Source organism: Apium graveolens, chromosome 1 (genome assembly GCF_009905375.1).
Source record: "Apium graveolens cultivar Ventura chromosome 1, ASM990537v1, whole genome shotgun sequence".
In the NCBI taxonomy this organism is placed as follows: Eukaryota; Viridiplantae; Streptophyta; class Magnoliopsida; order Apiales; family Apiaceae; genus Apium; species Apium graveolens.
Window position 1 is genome coordinate 175,254,192 of NC_133647.1, and position 21,369 is coordinate 175,275,560.

A 21,369-nucleotide genomic window follows, 5' to 3' on the forward strand; every position below is an offset into this window, starting at 1 on the left:
GAAAATTTTAAATAAATACAAAACTTAAAATAATTAAATTTTCGAATAATATAACAAAGTCGCCAATATTTTTCAATAATATAATTTAGAACACACTATAAAGTTTAACGTAGAAGCTTGACTCGACAATTAAATGAGTTCACTATTAAATAGGTGGTTTTGTACCATGTGTCTCATTATTTTTGAAGAAACATAAATAGAATGATCACCACGCAATAATTGATCTTGCAGAATCAAGATGATCACTAAATAAACACTCCTAGTATGTTAAATGGAATCAAACTTAATAAATGGAATCATGAAATATAACTATTATATATATATATATATATATATTAAATATTGTGTTGCGGTGCGGTTTGAACCGTATTTCAGATTTATAAAACCACAACCCGCACCACGCGGTTTATTAAAAATTCTAACCGCAACCGCGCTACTAAAATTAAAAACCGTGTTTTACGGTGCGGATTGGTGCGGTGCGATGCGGCCGATTTTTACGGTTTTCTGCTCATTCCTAACAAACTAATAAATATATAGTTCGTCTTCTCCACACATACATACATAATAGGTGATGTTTTCGTTCTAGAAATATTTACCCCACCTAATATATTTATATGGGTGGATTGTAATTTCAGTCTAGTCAAATCGTTAGTTACTAAACGACTTCGAACCATTTAATAAAGAAGTCCTCGTGCTATACAAGAACTCGACATGTTCAATGAGTCGAGTTTACGAGTCTGAATTGAATATTAATTTGGCTCGTCACAAATTCAAAGTCGAATATTAATTGAGCTCATCAGATATTCGGGGTTTGTTTATTTAGTTAAATGAGTTTTCGGCCTGTAATGATTGTCGTACTTGGTTATAAAGTGGGATAATTATTCTCTTATTCGAATTCCAAGACAGAGCCCCGCAGGGTTTACCCGCACTCCCGAAAGGTAGCGGTTGCGGATTCCATATAAAAAAAAGGGTGAGTGACCAAAATACCCACCATTTGGGGAGATTTGCCCAAAATACCCACCGGCGGGAAAAGTGCCCAAAATATCGACGAAATATGCATTATCATCTTGCGTATTCTGATTTTCAAAAAGTTTACAAAGAATACGCATGTCTGACATGCGTATTCACTGTTGTAAACTTTTTTAAAATCAGAATGTCGGTATTTTGGGAACTTTTCCCGCCGGTGAGTATTTTGGGCAGTTGAAACTGGAAAGTGGTGTATTTTGGACATTCTTTCTAAAAAAATTATGTTAAACTTTTATAAATAATTTTTGCAAGCAGCCCAAGTCAAATTATAATTGAATGTATACGCGGTGGCGGATTTAGGATCTGACTTCTATGACACGTCATGTATTTAGATGAGTATATTACGTGTAGGCGTAGCTGATTTAAATTCAATTTTTTTATCACTTTTACTAGATTTTTGGATTTATTTTATATTTAATCGTTAAATACTAGTATTTTGACCATTAACCTCCATATGATCATATAAATATAAATAAAATTAATTATAAATCAAATTATGAAAGATTTAAAAGTATCAGAGGGACACTTTATAAAATATACATATTTATTATTTACTAGTTTGGAACTCGTGCAAATCATAAATTATTTTAATATAATTTTATTTCAAAATTTTAAGAAATGAAATTTGTACATATCTTATTATTTTATTCTAAACCAGATAAAAGTATATATATTCACTTGTTTTAGTTGTTTAATATGGAGTAATTCGAATTATAACATACTTTAAATTAAGTAAAGGCAATCAAGGTACGTATTTTATTTAAAAAGGTAATTGATTTATTACTAATTAACTAAAAATGATAAAATAATTAAGCAAAGACATTAAAGTAAATCCAACAAGTAACCGATTACCAAATTTTTTATGTTTCACCTATATTAGCATAAATATCGTACAAGTTTAATAAAAAAACTACTCAATACCACTTGTTGGGCTTGCTAAATAGTACGTAACTACAAATTAATATGATATTGTATCCGTTTGGGAAATTTTAAATTAAGTAACTTATGACTTAAATCGAATAAGTGATCGATAAGTGATAAGTTGATATATGCTTATAAGTTATACAAGTGTTTGACTAATTTAACTTATAAGTCATAAATTTTTTTATTTAAATAAACTAAAATAAATAATTTTTAAATATAATTATCTTAATTCTTGAATTTTAAATTAGGTTAACATTTTAAAAAATATTTTTAAAAACTAAAGCTAATAAACAAAACAAAAAATCAAAATAAGTTGAGAAAAAGTACATCATTGCTAACATTCAACTTATCAGCTTATAAGTTGTAAATTCAACTTATAAGTTGGGTAGACAAACACTCGTCGATAAGTTGTTGCGGGCTTATAAGTTAATAAGCCCACTTAATAGATTTCCCAAACACGCTCATTGTATATTTTAACCCAAATTTGTATTTGGGCATATCCGAAAAAACCTAATACTAATGGAGTTAATATACTTATATATAAGCAATATGTTCCTCCTACAACCTATATGAAATAACTCTATAACAAAAAATGTATATTTTTTTAAAGTATTTTGTAGTAAAACACAACAAGTTTAACTTTTTAAGAAAATATCATTTTTTGAATTTTTTAAAAAGAAAAACATTTTGCAATTTTGTAAATATATATGCAATTAAAAATTAACAAAATAGTGCTAGAACTATCAAAATAAACTCCAAAAATTAACAAAGTATGGCATATTTTAATTGGTAAAATTCATATTAATACACGTGAGTCCTTTATTTTTAAGAGAAGATAATCAATAAAAACCAAAATCTTATTTTTAGTAAAAAATTGGAAAAAATAATTTTGTACATCTACGATTACTTTTTACAGAAACAAGAACAACCATCATTGTAACTTAAAATTTAGAGAAAATTGCAGTTAGTACCCTCTTATTTCGTTGTAAAAATAAATGTGTATCAGTACTTTTCGTAATTCAGGTTGCACCCCTCAACTTCGACCTATCATTTCAGTACACACCCCTCCCGTCAAATCGAGGAGTTAACGTCAAATGTTGCAGGGGTATACTGGGAATTATTTGTTATAACGGTTATATTGTGTATATAACCTCCTCCTCTTCTTCTTTGCACACACACCAACACCAACATCAAATACACAAATGACTCCCTCAGATTCAAGTTATGGGCGATTTTTGTTATTGCAGAAAAATGGTTGTACTGCAAACAGTATGGACAAACACAAATGTCGGTCGACGATTTCTTACTTGTGCTGATCGGAGATGCCATTTTTTCCGGTGGTTAGATGCTCCCCTGTGTCCCCGCGCTGCCGTGATCATTCCAGGCCTTCTAAGAAGGATAAACAACCTCGAAGCTGAGCTGAAATCCGTTGAAACAACTAATCTTCAATTGGTTCAAAATTCTAATTCTCTCAATATGTCAAAGCTAGTAGTAGCAGTGACTTGGATTATGATTTTAGCCTACATTTTCTCCGCAAAAGAGTGATTGGAAAGTAGAATTTCATACCTCAGATTATAGGCTATGGAAATGTAATGGTATCTTAAGATTATGAGATCTCAAGTTATCTATTTTATTAGTTATGATCATCTTGTTTTGAGAAGTAATGTAATATTTTGCTTTTGTTGGATGCAATATAAAATAGAATTGGCACAACAAATGCTAACAACAAAACATACATCAAGTAAACAATAAATTTGGCACCAACCGAGTTCTTCATTATGACACATAAAAACCAAGAACAGAACAGAAATGTGAGTTTATAAACACCAAAAGACCCAAAAGAGAAGTAGTTGTACCCTTACATACTTGTCAAAAGATGGAGTAATGGTTCAACTACTTGCCAACAACTATTGTGCCACATACATGGCTGAAAGTTAAGGCCAAACAAGACAACCATAATTAAAAAAATAGAGAAAAGGAGTGAAATATCGAAAACATAAATAAACACCAGTTAATGCATCATCTTAGTCTCTTTTTTTAGACATGGCCATTTGCTTCTTCAATCTTGCTTCTTGTAGCTTCTTCAAAGAGGTAAACTGTTGTCCAGTCTTTGACTTCCAATTTTCAATGTCAACCCCTTCTTTTGTTGTTTGTGCTGGTGCTTTGAACTGGTTGATGATTCCACCATGACTAATTTTTGATTTCTTGGAACTTTTGTGAAAATCAGAGTCAGACTCCATTATTGGTACATGTTTTGTTGGCTTTTTCTTTGGCAACTTGAAGTTGTCTTGAAAGTCAGAATCAGAGTTTATTTGTCTGTCCATTGCTTTCTTCTTCAACTTTTCTATTGCATCCTCCCTCCTTTGAGCAATCTCAGCTGCTGACCTTTTCTTTGGTGGAATTTCTTGAGTTTGTTCATCAAGTTTCTATATAGACAAGTAAAGAGCAATTGAAATATAGTATTTCTCAAGTACTGATTTAATGATGTCTACAAGTCCAAATAATGACTTACTTTGGATTGGCAGCCCCTTCTTGTATGACCAATCTGCTTGCAGTAGGAACATTGAATTGGTTTTTTGGCTTGAAGAATTTCTGATGTTGTGGTGTTTTCTGTAGGACCTTCTTCTTGTTCCTTCTTTTTTTGGTCAATTTTCTGAAAAGTAAAAGCACATGTAAGATAGCATACATACACTATCTATAAGTGAATTTCTGTAAGAAAAGGAAACATGTACCTTATTGTTGCAGGTTCTGGTGTTATGCCCCCATTGTCCACAATAAGAGGATCATCCATGTCTGAAAACATGTAGACTTGAATCGGGGATCATCCATGTCTGTAAACTCGTTGAATTCTGGAAATTCAGGATCAGCTTCATCACAGGAGGAAACAACCATTCTTTCTTCATCACTGTTAAACAAGCTCTCACTACTGCTACCATCATCTTCCCATTCAGGATCTGTTTCTCCATCACTATCTATAACATCTTGTTTATTGCCAACATCACATTCTTCTTCCCATGTATTGTTTTCATAATCAGACCAGTCTACCTCACTCTCCATATTATCAGTATCATCCCCCCTGTAATACTCTCTCAAATGTGCTTCCTCATTAACAACTTGGGCCTTCTTCACACCACTTCCTCCAACATCTTTCCCATTTACATTTTCATTCAAACCACTTCCACCAACATCTTTATTTATACCACATTCACCAATATCAGTAATAGGGTATTCACTATCGATAATTTTCTTACCTTTGTCAACTCCTTTAGCTGCACCTTTGTCATCTTCTTTAACTTCCTCATCATCCAACACCGCAGGTGTATCCTTTGTGTTTTTGAACAATCCCTGCAAACAATCATATACATTAATCAGATAAGCAGCCACATATCACTACAGAGAATACGCAAAGTTGCCAAAATTGCTTACTCTTAGCATTGAGTATCTCCCCCTTTTTCTTGTTCTATACGGAGGATTTGGCGGAGGTACTTTCTTTTTTTTCTTTTTCGGTTGTTCTTTTTGACAGGTACTATTATCTACTTCCTCAATCATAGAAATCAACCTTTTATCCTTTTCATCTTCCTCATATTGGGTCATTGAGAAGTCACACCAGTCACTATGTTCAGCCTGTTCCTTAGGTGTTGTATACAAAACTTGCAATTTTGTGTAGTCACATAGCTCACTAAGCATCATGACATTCTCATCACTATCAATTGGGAACAAACCATGTGGAAGCCCGGTACCAGGAAGCAACAACCACAAAAAATTTTCTTCTAATGTAACCCCCAACCCAGTGAGCATGGCATCATATTCAACTAAATTCATTCCCTTTTTGGAACACATGTCAAAGAAATCTACTTTACCTCCAACATAATCTGTCTTAGTTTCATCAAAATCCCCGGAATGATATACTTTAATTGAAAAGTGTTCATAATCAGCCGCTGTAATAGAAATATAATATAGATACACTCATAAAAAATACACGAACAAACATTTTGGGACCACATCAATAAACAATTGCAATAAAAATCGGAGACTACTAAAACATGCATGCAGACAATAAACACAAAAACAACATCAATACGCAAACATATAAACAACACTAAAATCACAGATCAGAAAAACTTACAATCATAATTGGGGCATTCTTGATCGGGGCCTTTGTTAACACCATCGGGAGGGTCCGGGCCAACATCAGCACCGTCTTGAACTCGTAATCGACCTCTAACCATCTCAGCTGCTATGTAACTAGATTAATTTCTCATTTTTTTCCGTTCAATTTCAGGGTTTTTTAGGTGTTTAATTGAGAGGATTCATAATCTAGGGATTTAGTAAGTGAAGCGAGGGTAATGTACAGTTCTAAACCCTCCCCCTTCTTTTACATGTGGAAATGACTAAATTGTCCCCAATATTTAACGGTAACGGACGGAGTTAACGGGCGTTCAGGATAAGGGGTGCCAACTGATATCAACTGTTGAAATAAAGGGGTGCAACCTGAATTACGAAAAGTACTGATACATATTTGTTTTTACAACAAAATAAGAGGGTACAAACTGCAATTTTCTCTAAAATTTAATTAAAATGCAGGTCCTACCTGCTGCCCCTATTTTTATTTTGGTTGTATATTTAGCGGTGTTTCAAACCCTAATCTGATTCGACATTCGAGTATTCGAGTCAAAAAATAATTTTATAATGAATTGGTCAAAATCCGAGTTTTACTCTGAATACTTGGATTTGACTTTTTCAATTTTTAATTATTTCATCATCAAATTATCCTAAAAAAATATAAAACATGAAATTAAATATGTTTATGTTCATCTAGAAGTCTCGGTAATTATGAGAAATGATATATTGTTAGTAAATGAAACCTTTTATTGATTATTTTGTGAGAATATACCAACATACAATGAATTTTATGTAAATTATGTTATTTCTAATGTGTTATTAAACTATTAGTATTTTTAGATAATTATAATCTATTATCTTTATGATACTGTTGCCCATAGAAATCGAACATATGTCAACTATTTGCAAATTAAATACATCAATCACACGAGCTAGAGACACTTTTGGTTAAACATTTATAACATTAAATATTGAATTAGAACTTATTTATTTACACGAGGTGTCTTGCCTTATATTATATTTTATATTTATTTTAATATTTATATAAAACATAATGATTTGAGACTTGATTGAATAACTCATTTCGACATGTTAACTTTACACTTATAACAAATATATGACTTCACTCAATTGAGCTAGAAGCTCATTTGGTTAAATTTTAATAAAATCAAGTATTGAGTTACATACTTCTTTCTTTATTTTGGGCGATTAAACCTATATAATTCAATATTTATATAGAATAAAATTATTCTAAGACTTGGGTAATTAGCTGATTACAATATAATAACTTTACACTCATGTGCAACAACGGGATTATAATTTTTTTTTAATTTATACATTCAATAAATAACTTCTTATTGATAATATATATTATCATATTAACTTGTTGATAATATCTTACCATATAATAATAATTTATTAATTATCAAAAATTGGATAAATAACTCACATCGAGATACTAACTTTATACCCGTGTAACAACTAATTGTATAATCAATACGAGCCGAGTCAAAAACTGTGAGGCTCGTACTCGATTAAAAATGTTTGGGTTCGAGCACGAACTCGAGTTCAACCGAACTTTAAATTTCAAACTCGAAATTCAGGTCGTAAAAAGTTCGATAGGTTTAATTTTTTTAGGGAAAACATATAATTCGAAATTAATATTTTGTGCATTTATTTGAATAAATATAGAAAAATATTACTGTATTGGCTTGTAGAATTGAACCCGTGATACCTATATCCAAACATGTGACTTCAATCGATTAAGCTAGAGGCTCATTTGATTATATTTTGATAACATCAAGTACCGAGTTATATATTTGTTTCTTTATATTGGAAGGCTAAACCTATATAATCTAATATTGATATATAATAAAATTATTCTAAGACTTCAGTAATTAGCTCACTGTAATATACTAACTTTATACTCATGTACAACCACGTGATTTTAATTATTATTTTTTATTTATAAAAAATTTACAAATATTAAATAAATAACTTGTTGATATTATGTTACCATACTGACTTATTGATAATATATTACCATTTAATAATATTTTATTAAATATCGAGACCTGGGTAATTAATTCACTTCGAAATACCAACTTTACAACAACTAAGGGTATAATCAAGCCGAGTCGAAAACTTTCAGATTTGAGCTTGATTAAAAATGTCTGGGCTCGAGCACGAGCTCGGTTTTACCTGAATCTTAAATCAAGCATGAAACTCGAGTCGTAAATAAAACTTGAATCAATTTCACCAAATATTGACAAAAACTCGAAATATGTTAGGTTATACTCGAATTCCATTCTAATAAATATATAAAATATTAATAAAATATTAAATATTTAGATAAAAATATATTTCTATTAAAAAATAATACCGGCTCGATAAAACTCGTGAATCATATGAGCCGAGTAATTTGAAGTTCGAGTTCGACCGTGCAATTTTTTTTACTATTTTACCCCCATATTTTGATAAACATGAGACCTAAATATTATAATATTTTTGGTATCTACAGTTGAAAAAATCATCGAGACTTGATAGAAATCCATTATTTTTAATGGTAAGAGTGCACTTTAAACTTTACATTCGCGACACAATATAAATTTAAAGATGTTCGTCGTTACAACAGTCCTTCGAACATGAACCACACAGTATGGTATGAAACAAAACGCAAATATCGTAAAAGTACAGAAAAAATAGCAATTTTTTTTATAAATAAAGCTAGCCCGTTCTTTGCACGGGTAATAAAACTAGTTAGTAGTAGTAGCACCAGCAGTAACATAATATGTTAAAAGATATTATTATTGAGTTTTGGGTTTCACTATGTACGAACTAATATTTAAATGAAATGAATTTAATGAATTAGAGAAAAAAAATAAAATAAACTTCCGTTAGTTATTTGAGTTAGGGCTAGAACTGAGTATTTGTCGGTTGGGTCCTAAATCAGACTGAACCGAATAAATCGAAAAATTAAATTATCATTTTTCTCGAACCGAACCGGACCAAAATTATAAATTAAGTTGTATTAAAATTTTAAACCAAAAATTATAAAATAAAAATTATAATTAAAGTAAGGTGATATGTAGAATTCTAAGAGCGTATAAATATAATTATAAATTAAAATTTATTATTATAATTTTTAAGATATATGTAAGATATATAATAAAAAATTATAGTATTTACGATTTGGTCTATTCGGTCCGGACCGAAATATTTATTACAGGAACTGGACTGAACCTGATTTTATTTCAGTATATTCGGTCTAAACCGAATAGACCGGATTTCTGAAAAATAAGGACCGAATCGAACCGAGTTAGTACGGTTCGATTCGATTTTTCGGTTTCGGTGCGGTTTTGTTTAGCCTAATGTGAATATTCAATCCAAGTACTGTCTGAGCTCCGAGTAATCGTTTTTCTGAAATAAAATTGAGTCGTAGCGATTTCGGATTTCTAGGACCTTGATAATTAGTCACATAATATAACTACTTAAACCAAATACAACAAAAACTAACTTCAATATTACGAGAGAATCAAAAAATGAAGTTGTATTGATTGTAAATTATATATTTACAAATATTTTCAGAAAATAATAAAATTTTACATAAAAAATTAATATACGTTATGTTTTGATATTTTTTCTATAACAGGATTAAAATCAACAATTTTACTTTTTTTAATGAAAAAAATTCATTTTATAAAATATATATATATTTCTGTACGAGTATACAGATAATAAAAAAAGACAATACTCTCTCCAACTCATATTATGTGTCTTGTTTTAACTGATAGGTGGTGAAATTGACCAAGTTTTGATCGATAATTACGATAATTTTATGTATTATTTTCAAAAAATAAAAAATACATTCAAAAGAGAATTAGATATATTTTTTAATGATACTAGTTTTAAAAATTATTTAATTATATATTATATATAATTTACGGTCAAAATTTAAATAATTTAACTGTTAACTAGTCAAAACAGGACACATAATATGAGATGGAGTGGATAATTTCTTAAGTTTTAGAAATCCGTTATCCGTAAAATCTGTAAATCTCTTGAATTAAATACCCCTACCCTCCATTTAATAACCTTAATCCATAAGGTTGATCCGGGGACGTCATAAAAGGAAAAATAGAATGACAGTAAATTTTGGTGAGTACAGCAGCGGGTGTTTATAAAAGAAGGCAACAGCGAAAGCAACATTGCAACAGATTCACACTCGCACACACACTCAACCTTCATGTCCCAATCAACTCAGTTTTGCTTCAGAGCGTGATTCATTTTTAAGCAGTTCACAATTCCAGCCGCCCAGATATTTCCTCGTACCGCCACGTCATTACCCCCCGTTGCAACAATAACAAACCCCCCAATTATAAATAAAATACTAACATAACATTCATCTTCAAAACAAAGGGCTGTCTGAAATTGAGAGCAACTCAATGGGGCGTAAGACCAGTAATTCTTCAGACATGTCTTCAGCATTCAAGTTATTGTTTTCGTTACTTATAATCTATGGACTCATGTCTTATTTTGTCTACTCACTTATACATATGAAATTTGTTAAACCCTTGGCTTTCGACGCTCCTCTCCACCGTTTTTCTGAAGCTAGAGCTGTTCAACATATCAAAGTACTGTCCCATGACATCCCCGGTCGTCAGGTATTTTCATTTCTCCTTTTTTTTCGATAATCTCGATAAATGAATAAAATTTGAGGTTTAGGTGTATGTAACAATGTTTTTTATTTATTTATGTTTGCTGGTGTTTTGTGATTATAGGAAGGGCAGCCAGGTTTGAGACAAGCAGCTGATTATATCAAATCACAGCTCCATTTGCTCCAGGACCGAGCCGGCCCCGATATTAGGTTTGTCTCTTTGTGATACTCATTATTTTGCTTCTGTTTGGTCTGAAACAATTCACTGTCATAGAAATGTAATTGCTAAATTGTGATCCATATTAGAAGATGCAACAAGATTTAGATTTTATTTTTAGAATATGGTACGGGGAAGTTCTAGGTTTGCAAAGATTATAAAAAACCAGTAGAAGTAGATATGAAACATTCATGCCCATAATTGTGGGATTGCGCTCTCAATTTAATGTATGCAGTGGAATGAATTAAAAAGTGCTAAACTATAAATATTATCCCTCACTATTGCAGCTGAAACTAAAGTTATTCATTAATGAACATACACTGTTGCAGGATTGAGATTGAGGAAACATCAATTAATGGCTCTTTCAATATGATGTTTTTGGGCCGCAGTATTTCTTTGGCCTACAGAAACCACACTAATATCGTCATGAGGTGAGACCACGTGACTCATGAAATTTCTCTTACTAGCTTCTGCTCTCTGTATCCATACTATATGTTTATGAAGAGAAAAGGGAAATTCTATGTACATCAGCATGACTCTAGCAAGAAAAGTAAATATATTTTTGATCAGCACTTAGGCTTTAATGATTGATTATTTGGTAATTACATGTATTACTGCTAGATATAAATATATGTTTTGAGCAACTGCAATTTAAGTATTACTGTGCTGTACACTATTCTCCTCCAGTGGAATATGGATTTGTATTCAGTTATAATGAATCAAACAGTAAGCCGTATTTTTTTTATTTATTATAAGCTGTAGAAGGAACTTCAGAATATATATTCCAAATATGTTCTACATAACATTCAAAAGGCTAGCAAAATATGAAACCCAATTATGTTCTACCTAACATTCAAATATGATGTGATATTTTTAAGGCTATTAGTTAAGGCTTAGTTTATATCTGGAAATTGACTATAGTGATGAGTCACAGGATGTCTTCAGCAGTTTCTCAAGAGGATGATCCTGCCGTATTGTTGAATGGGCACTTTGATAGTCCTCCTGGTTCTCCTGGTGCTGCAGATTGTGGTTCATGTGTCGGTGGGTTAATGTTGTTTTGTTTGTTACTCTTTTATAGTAGTGTCATAGTAACGGATATTGTTTTAGGTGCAGAGTATTAAAGGCATATAAGAAAACTTGTATGTCTCAAAGTTCGTGGCACAAATTGTAAATTAGGACATGAAAGTGAAATAGAGGACTTTTTTTTAACTTGCATTAAATTTCCTGATTTAGTAATATTTTCCATTGTAATATGTTGTTTGCAGCATCTATGCTGGAAGTAGCGAGACTTATTGTCGATTCTGGTTGGATTCCCAGGCAGCCAGTCATATTTTTGTTCAATGGCGCAGAAGAACTTTTTATGGTGGTAAGTATAGTCCTATTCCTGAACCCTGTCGTATGACAAATTTATTGTAGTACAAAAAACTTGAATAAGGATTATCTTCTGGGCTACTAAACTAAATTAATATCTTAAAAGTACAAGTGGTATCATTGAAAAGATTGTAAAATGACAATTCTGATTTGTTGGCAAAAATACATGAACCATGTAATTGTTATCTCATAAAGCAGTTAAATCTTATAATGTATTCTACTAATATACGTTTATGGCTTTAATTATGCATCATATTTTAGGGGTCACATGGCTTCATGAAAACACATAAATGGACAAAAACAATTGGAGCTTTTATAAATCTTGAAGCTTCTGGAAATGGAGGGCCTGGTAGGTATCTGGATGGTTGCATTTGTTTGCTAGTGTATTTTCCCTGTGCTTCTTTTTTAAGTGTTTTTTTATAGATTAAAGCCATCTTTGTATGAACTCACAACTTTACTATAGAAAAGGTCATAAATTATGTTTGCACTTTAATTTTTGCCGACTTTAACATGCTCGTAAATATTTGGGTACTCCGCTTGTCAGCAATTTGGACGACTGAAAGTTACTTTATCCAACAGTCGAGTGTGCTTGGCGCTCGATGGTCAAGTGTTTACTTTTTTGCTATCTGTTAGGTTACGGTTTTAGGAGACTTGCACCGGGTACAACTTTTTAGATGTATCAAAGGAAAATTTTGAAAATTAATGAGCATCTTGCAAAAGCTTCGATTTTGTGACTAAACACACAGTCTACAAATATAGTTGTAAGCAAAGGCCTAACTAGATCTTACAGCTCCTTGAAGAAAAACTTGTGCGTACTAGTATTAATAAGATTAATGTTAATATTGAGGATAATATTCCTAATTATGCACCTCTTTTATTTAATCTAAGGAGTTGTCTAATCGCTCTATATTTTTTTTGCATATCTAGTTGCAAGGACAAGAACAAAACAAATTTACTTACGATTATATATCTCAGCACAAGTCTTATTTGCAGCCTTATAGGACTAGTAAAATTTATGTTTGTGCACTGCTGCACTAATATTATGTACATAGTATTCTATCAGTTTATGTATCAATACAGGTCACAGGATCTTGAACTGAACTTAATTTCAGAAGTTCATTGATTTTGGTAGTTAACCATGAAATGTGTTTCATGTCCAATCATAACTTTTAAATAATATATTAATTATATATCACTTTGTTCAATTGACAGATTTTGTTTGCCAATCTGGACCTGGGAGTTGGCCTTCTCTTGTTTATGCAAAATCAGCTCTATATCCCATGGGTAGTAGTGCGAATCAGGTTTTTCCTTAGCATTTTTTTAAAATCTTCTAGAGCACCTTCAAATGAGATAAAAAAGAGCTTACCTGTTGGTGGTTTTGAAGTCTTTACATGTTGGTGGTTTTGAAGTCTACAAATTTGAATTGCAAATTTGTGAAACCGTAATTAAGACTTTAGACCCGTGACCGTAAGAAAAATAGCTCGAGTGGCAAGTACTGTTGATGTGAAGAGTTGGGCATTTATTTGGCCTAATCTTATTGTCTTTAATCTCTAATTCCCTTTTTATTTTATATGTTTCTTTCAAAACCACGATTTTCAGGATGTCTTTGGTATTGTTCCCGGCGACACAGATTACAGAATCTTTGCAAATGATCATGGGAACATTCCTGGATTGGATATCATCTATCTCATTGGGGGTTATTATTACCATACTTCCACTGATACAGTGGAAAGACTATTGTATGCGTAATGCTATTTTGGTACAGTTCGTTATATTAAAATGTTTAGACCAATTGGTCTCCTTAATACTTACAGTCTCTGATATGTGGTTATACATATGACTAGACCTGGAAGTATCCAAGCACGTGGTGAGAATGTGATCCGAGTAGTTAAAGCCTTCACCATGTCGACTAAGATACGAAACGCTTATGAAAGAGAGTCCCTTTCTGTCAATGATGGATCGGAGAATGAGCGACCTATCTTCTTTGACTACATGTCATGGTTTTTGGTAAAATATAAGATGCAAGCCCAATTTTATTTCATTTAAACAAAATATTTCCTTGTGGTTACCTGTATTTTATAATGTATCTTATCAGATATATTACACCAGACGACAAGCAATGGTACTTCATAGCATCCCCATTGTAGTATTCATTCTTGTGCCTTTTTTTCTGCGATTCTCACATCTTGGATTCTGGTGTTCAATAGCAACATTTGGCGACTTTATGACAGGTATATATGTTAATGGTAGATCATTTCAGGGTTGTCATTTTGATATCTGTTGCATGTAAAATGATGTAACTATCAAACTTTCAGGGCTGTTATTTCATGTTACCGGGATTTTACTGGCTATTCTCGTACCAATCATCTTTAGTATTGGGAGATTGTTGTTCACTAGCAACTCAATGAACTGGTACTCGTTTTCCCTTTCTGTCAGCATGTCATTTATTTCATTCTTCTGCATTTCCCCACAAAATCATTTTCTTAGCATCATTATAAGGTTTTTGGCGAATGTTGCCTATTGTATCTTTTAAATTTTATGTTGATGATCTTAGGTTTGGTAATCCTTACTTGGCTTATATGATGTTCGTACCCCCCTCAGTTGTTGGTCTATTAATACCGAGATTTGTTTGGAGATTCTTTCCACTCTGTCAGGATCCAAGTCGAGTAAAGTCGTCAGTAGAGGTACATTTTCTACTAAGCTAATATCACAGTGTCGAGTGCTCATTGGTCTTTGTAAAATTTCAAGTATTATCAGTTAATAATTTCTTTTTATATTTCTGTCTGAGGAGTGGGGACTAATTAAACAAACAAGAGGTGACTGACAAATTTCACAACCCTCCCTCCCCAATTTAAGCTTCCTCTTTCTATTTTTAACTTTTAGGATGTCCTAATCAAAATGGCCCCTCTCTATGATTAGCGGTACCTTTCAAATAATACCCTCAAATTAACTAAAAATCCGAAAATTCAAGTTTCTGCGTTTAAAATTGATTTTTTCCCAAACGAAGTAGAGGTATTTTTCAATTTTGATTTTTAAAACAATCTGCATGCTAAAACGAAGGAGGACATTTGGGTTGGTACCCACAGAGTATAAATTAACAATTAGATTTACCTGCTACATTTACCATAATTTTAGACTGGTAAGTAACAGAAGTCTTCTGCATAACAATTTTAAATCCTTTAGCCACCAACTAAATGATTTCTCCTTGAATGCCAAACAATGGTTGGAAAAAGTTGATCTCAATAGTTCTCTATCACCTTGTTCATCATGAAATTCTCCTTCCACTTTTAAAAGCCCGGCAATATTTTATATTCTAAACATTATGGTTTCATGTTTTTAAAAGAGGAATATATTCCAACATGAACAAATATATTTAAAGTTTGGTGGCACACTATTACGATAAGAGCATCTCCAAGAGACTCCTTATCTCTGCTTTAAATATATTATAAAAAAATTGGTTCGAAGAGATTTAATACATGTTCATCTACAACAGTGCTTCCTATATTCACTCTTAATTAATTTTTTTTATTATTAAAATTAACTTGAACTCATAGGAGACAAAAAATAGTGGAGAGAGAAATTGAGTAATTTGATGAATATATTATATAATGTTAGTTAAGAGTGGGATTTTGGCTCTTAAAAGAGAGTAGAGAGAAGAGACTCTTAGTGAATATAAGAGCCATTAAGAGTCTCTTGGAGCAAAAAATTCATCCTCCTGAAATTTCAACTTACGAGCCGATTTAAGAGACTATTGGAGATGCTCTATGCACATTCCTGATTGGATGTATAAAATTTTCAGGAATTAGCTGGTGAAGCAAGGTTTTGGGGAGCTTTTGGGCAGTATGCGCTCATGACACTGGTGTGTAGTTTGAATTCCTTCCCTAAGTATATTTCTGAAATATACTTTTGCATTTTTCTTGGCATGTATGGCTGATCGCTGATAACTGTTGTAGTTGAATTCGGTAAGCAATAATTATAACAGCCACAACTATCTGAATGCAGGGTTATCTTTTGGCAGGATTAGGTGGTGGCTTTTTGTACTTCTTCTTTTCTTCTTTCATGCTTCTTGCATGGTTCTCCTTTAGCTTATCAATCAAGTCATTTGGTCGTCATTCCCTTAGGTAACAGATTATAATACTCTACAGTAAGTTTTGTCTTCATGTTCTAATTTTTTGATAGCAGACACTTTTATCTGTGGCAAGGAGACAAACTAAGATTGTCACTGTTGTTGCTTTCATTGTCCATGTCGGCGTGCCATATCTTCTTCTCATTATTGAATCTGATCAGAAGATGATTCTGGCAGGTCAGCTGCGTGTTACATAATACCCCTTTTACCTTGCATCTTATACGTGGTCTACTTTGGTGGAGTTTTAATTCAGTTTTTGATTGAAAAGATGGGAATGATGGGATCTCTTCCACCCCCTTATGGTCAGTACCTTTTAACTTTTGGATGTTACTATTTAAGTGTTTCATGTTGATTTTTCACTTCATATTGATATCTCTAAAGGTAAGTTGTTCCTCTTTTGCAACCGGTGTTCGCCAACATGTAATTAATCACTTCACCCGATTCTGCTTTTTCTATGTCAAACTGTATTGCCATGTGGTGATTTTGTTGTTTCTTTTATCTTTATCTTATTTGAACATTGATCATCTGCAAACACACATTATTCAGAACCAAAGCTAAATCAAAGTATTCATGCTTCCAGTTCTGGTACACATTCATGTAGTTGCACTGTCTACAGACCGACCTGTAATATCATAGCTCTCTATGTCTACCTTCAATGAACTATGTAAAACACCATCTGTGAAGAGCTATCTCAGTTCATACTTTGGCATTTAAAATCCCCCCTATCCCCCAGGTACTTTTGCACAAAAGAAGTGTCTTTGATACCCTATCACATCTTACTTCTGGTTTTGTGACCAACTCCCTCCAAAGTATTGTGTCATCTCAATGGTTATCAGACTAATGTAGTATACTCCAAACCATATAATTATGGAAATTGAGATTGTCACATGTGGCATGTGCTTGACACTATACTCAAAGACATTCATGACTTTTCACTGACCAATCCACTTCATACGTGACGTGTTCTTTGGGGGAGAATAGGGTGTTTTAAAGAGCATGCCAGAGACCTAGCTTAAGATTGGAATCCAGCTCTGTAATTATATATTCATAAATGGAGGCTATGACAACTGTTTTTAATATTATGCCCACCAATTTGATCCATGCATGGCCTTCTTTTTGCTGAAATAGTGTAAAACTCTGTCTTCTTTAATTTTGATGAATAGTGGAAGCAGCCATGATAGTGATCCATTAGGTTGCTTCCATTTTATGTTCCTGTCCCACTTCCAAAAAAGTCCACATGTAGAGTTAGTTTGCACTATAATTCATTTTATGCCCTTTAGTTAAATGTAAACTTAGTCTGGTTTTTGTAATTACTTCAGTTGTATTTATTTTGGAATTTGACATGGTTTATATATATATACTCGCAGGTTACTTCATACCTGATGTTATAGTTGCTGCAATTGTCGGTGCAGTAACTAGTTTAGCTGTGGGACCTCTTGTGCCTGTGATTGGCAATTGGTTAGCCAGATCATCTATTATACAATTCTTGTTGCATATCAGCGTGGTTACCCTGGCCCTATCATCACAATTTTTCCCATACAGCAAAGATGCACCTAAACGGGTTATTTTTCAACATACAATTCAAACAGGTTTGTCAATCATATAATGGTTGTCGTGTATGGTGTATGGCTTAGAGCTTAGGTGATGTTTTAAGTAGTAGAACCGTTTCGACCACTTCAAACATCACCCAAGCTCTAACCGAATGAATAGCTTTTGTATCCAATATAGATTAGCATTCAATGTAAAGGCCTGAGACTTACAGTTACCCTATATATGGAGATGCTTTGCAATGGCAGCAACTTTTTTTGCCGTGCTAAACTATCTAATACATGTGTATCATCCACTTGATCTATGTGTTTTTATGTCATGTTTTCTTCTTTCTAAAGTTCAAGTTTTTAACTGTATAACATGACCTCATACCTTCACGGCTTCACTCCATTTAGTTATTTACGAGCTTCTTAAGCATGATCAAAGAGAGATGAGAGAACATGGAAGTTTTCTGGATCTGGGGAAGAAAACTAAACTTAAAGTGTCGGAAGTTTTTTAATATTAAAGTTAGCCAATTATGTATTAGACTCTATTTCAGTAACTTTATTTCTCTTACATACAACCAAACAGAGCATAACAATAAGTGTTTTCTTCTTTCTAGAGTTCAAGTTTTTAGCTGTATAACATGACCTCATACCTTCACGGCTTCACTCCATTTAGTTATTTACGAGCTACTTAAGCATGATCAAAGAGAGATGAGAGAACATGGAAGTTTTGTGGATGTGGGGAAGAAAACTAAACTTAAAGTGTCGGAAGTTTTTTAATATTAAAGTTAGCTAATTATGTATTAGACTCTATTTCAGTAACTTTATTTCTCTTACATACAACCAAACAGAGCATAACAATAAGAAATTGCAGAGGTATGTAGACACCATCAACTTCTACATCATGAACTAGTAAGGTCTTGTCAACCGTTCAACATGATGTCAGCATGTTCTGCGAGTCGATGGGAACAGAATTATAGGAACTCTAACTTAATACTTCTTGCTATTAAGTTTCCTGGACATCATGTTTATAAATGTTATTGATTTTGTATCTGTAATTCTCTACACTTTAGAATCTTATATATGCTGGAAGAGATTACGAGCTTCAAATAGGTACATTCGATGTACTAGACCAAAAGTAAAAGTTTTTGGTGCTCTTTCTGTATTTGCACTTCTATAGGGGGTTTGCATAAATTTACTGCTGAAGTTTTAACAAATATTAGTAACTTTATTTTTGATTACAGATGTAGGACGGATTGTTGACTCCACTTTTGATATCTCTGTACTGGACTCCAATTCGTTAAGCTTTCTTTTCAAACATGCACCTGAAATTGCAAGTGAACTGGAAATCGGGCCTGACTTTTCATTGGAGACTGCTGATCTTTCTCGCAGAGAAAGATGGATGGTAGTTGTTTTCACTATATTTGCCAACATTTTTATTATCAGAGAAAATTTCCTGATATATCTATAAACTTCACTATATGATGAACTTGATTTCGTGTTAAACCGTTCGGGATTGTTTTATACCATGATTGATTGGACTTGTGATAACTGGTCTATGCTTCAAGAGATTGGCATATCTATTAGATTCTATGTATAGTAGCTGCTTCGTGCCGTATCCTACTATTCTGGGATAGATATCATGAGCAATATAAGACCCGGCCTTCTTTTCTTCTAATTTTATTCCATATAGTAGCTTTCCATATTTTTGGAAGCCAGAGGATTCGTTGATGATCATCTATAAATGATTGTGATTCTAAATGATGCACGGTGATAAACAATAGACTGAATATGATAAACAATAGACTGAATATGCTTAGAACTTGTGTTTTTTTAATGTGCAGGCGATTTATCCACTGTCGTCGTTGTTCTCAAGAAGTATAAAAGTCCCTGCAAAAAGTGATGCTATTTTGAGTAAATATAGATATTTACCGCACCTATCAAGTAATAAGCCACCAATAATATCAGATGTGGGATCTCGGCGTGTCTACTTAGAGTTTTCCCTGGGGTAACTATCACTAGTTATTCTCTGCAACTATCTGATATACTGAATATGCAGGCTGCCACACTACATAAATTGATATAATATATATGGTTTATCTATCCTGAAATTGCAATTTTATCTTTTCAGTTCTTTAAAGGAGGTTTGGGTAGCAGTTCTTAACATTACTGGTCCATTATCCAGTTGGTCCTTTGCAGAGAACCTACTTCCAGGTTAATGTGTTTATAAATTTTTTAATACTGTGTCTTGTTATGAACTTTGAAGTTAGAACATGCTGATCTTGTAATAATGTTTTCAGCTCCTGAAGTAATTGGAGGTGGTCCACCATCATACATATGCAGACTTAGTGGAGCAGGGCAAGAAAACTGGACCTTCTGGTTAGAGGTAAGACTGAACCATTATCAGTGTTCTGTAATTTGGCCTAATGACTTGTACCCCAGTTGAGTGTGTTTACATATCATGAAATACAGTACTTACCTATCGAAACAAAAGAAACTCTTGAGACATTATTGCAGCTAATGAAGTCAAAGTCCAAAGCCACAATACGATATGAAAATTTAGAAAAGAGAGATGAAAACATAAACTCTAACCAATAACCATAGAAACACGGCCACATTAGTCGTAAAGTTTCAGATGTTCTCATTGCAGTTGTAACTGTTATTTGTATATGCAGGCAAACAGTTCTGCCCACTTGGTTATTGAAGTTGGAGTAGTAGACCAATATTTAGTTGATCAAGCAGCCAAGATAAAAGGTCTTTTTCCAGATTGGGTGGATATTATCGCATTTTCAAGCTATTTATCTAGTTATGTATTCTAATTTGTTTGACCTGAATTGAAAAGGTAGTAAGTTGCACAGTTATAGAAGTATTAAGAGTATGTATGATCAAGTAAAAAAAAGAAAGAGTATGTACAAAAATTATCCCAGTAGAAGGAAATTTCTTTTTTCTTTATCTTTATATTTTGTGGCAGACATATATTCAGTTTCTGTACCGTTTTTCAGTTGTGCTAAATGGTCTAGGTCTCTTGGTCGCTGAAATTGTTTTATCCCATCATATTTTGCATATTTTTTACGATTAAACTCGAATCATATTTTTGTATATGTGTTATGTGTATACTTATATAAAATTTGTGTAAATGTATTATTTAATGCATATACAACACTTTAAACTAAAAGAATAAACTTTAAATTATATATAATTATGTCTATATAATTTAAATATTATATATATGTAGTTTCAGATTGAATATTCCGGATTCGGATACAGATAATATATGTTTTATTTCGGGTATGGATAATATTCATTTTTTCTCGGATACGAATACGGATTTTTCGGATGGATACCGAATTTTTCAAACTTTTTTGAGAGCTTGAGTAAAACATAGACAAATAAA

The 21,369-nt window shown here is 32.5% G+C and overlaps 1 protein-coding gene across 1 annotated transcript; it reads left to right on the top strand.

The window, feature by feature from the left end:
- The first annotated feature begins 10,250 nt into the window (after nt 1-10,250).
- LOC141671654 (uncharacterized) lies at nt 10,251-20,933 on the top strand. Its single transcript, XM_074477947.1, has 21 exons — nt 10,251-10,736; nt 10,854-10,939; nt 11,276-11,377; nt 11,881-11,987; nt 12,212-12,312; nt 12,579-12,666; nt 13,530-13,618; nt 13,917-14,056; nt 14,162-14,324; nt 14,413-14,548; nt 14,633-14,729; nt 14,872-15,001; nt 16,117-16,176; nt 16,320-16,438; nt 16,621-16,745; nt 17,811-18,032; nt 19,220-19,380; nt 19,820-19,983; nt 20,107-20,189; nt 20,276-20,361; nt 20,651-20,933. The coding sequence occupies exons 1-21, from the start codon at nt 10,518-10,520 to the stop codon at nt 20,792-20,794; spliced, it is 2,622 nt and encodes an 873-aa protein (XP_074334048.1). The 5' UTR covers nt 10,251-10,517; the 3' UTR covers nt 20,795-20,933.
- The last annotated feature ends 436 nt before the right edge of the window (nt 20,934-21,369 follow it).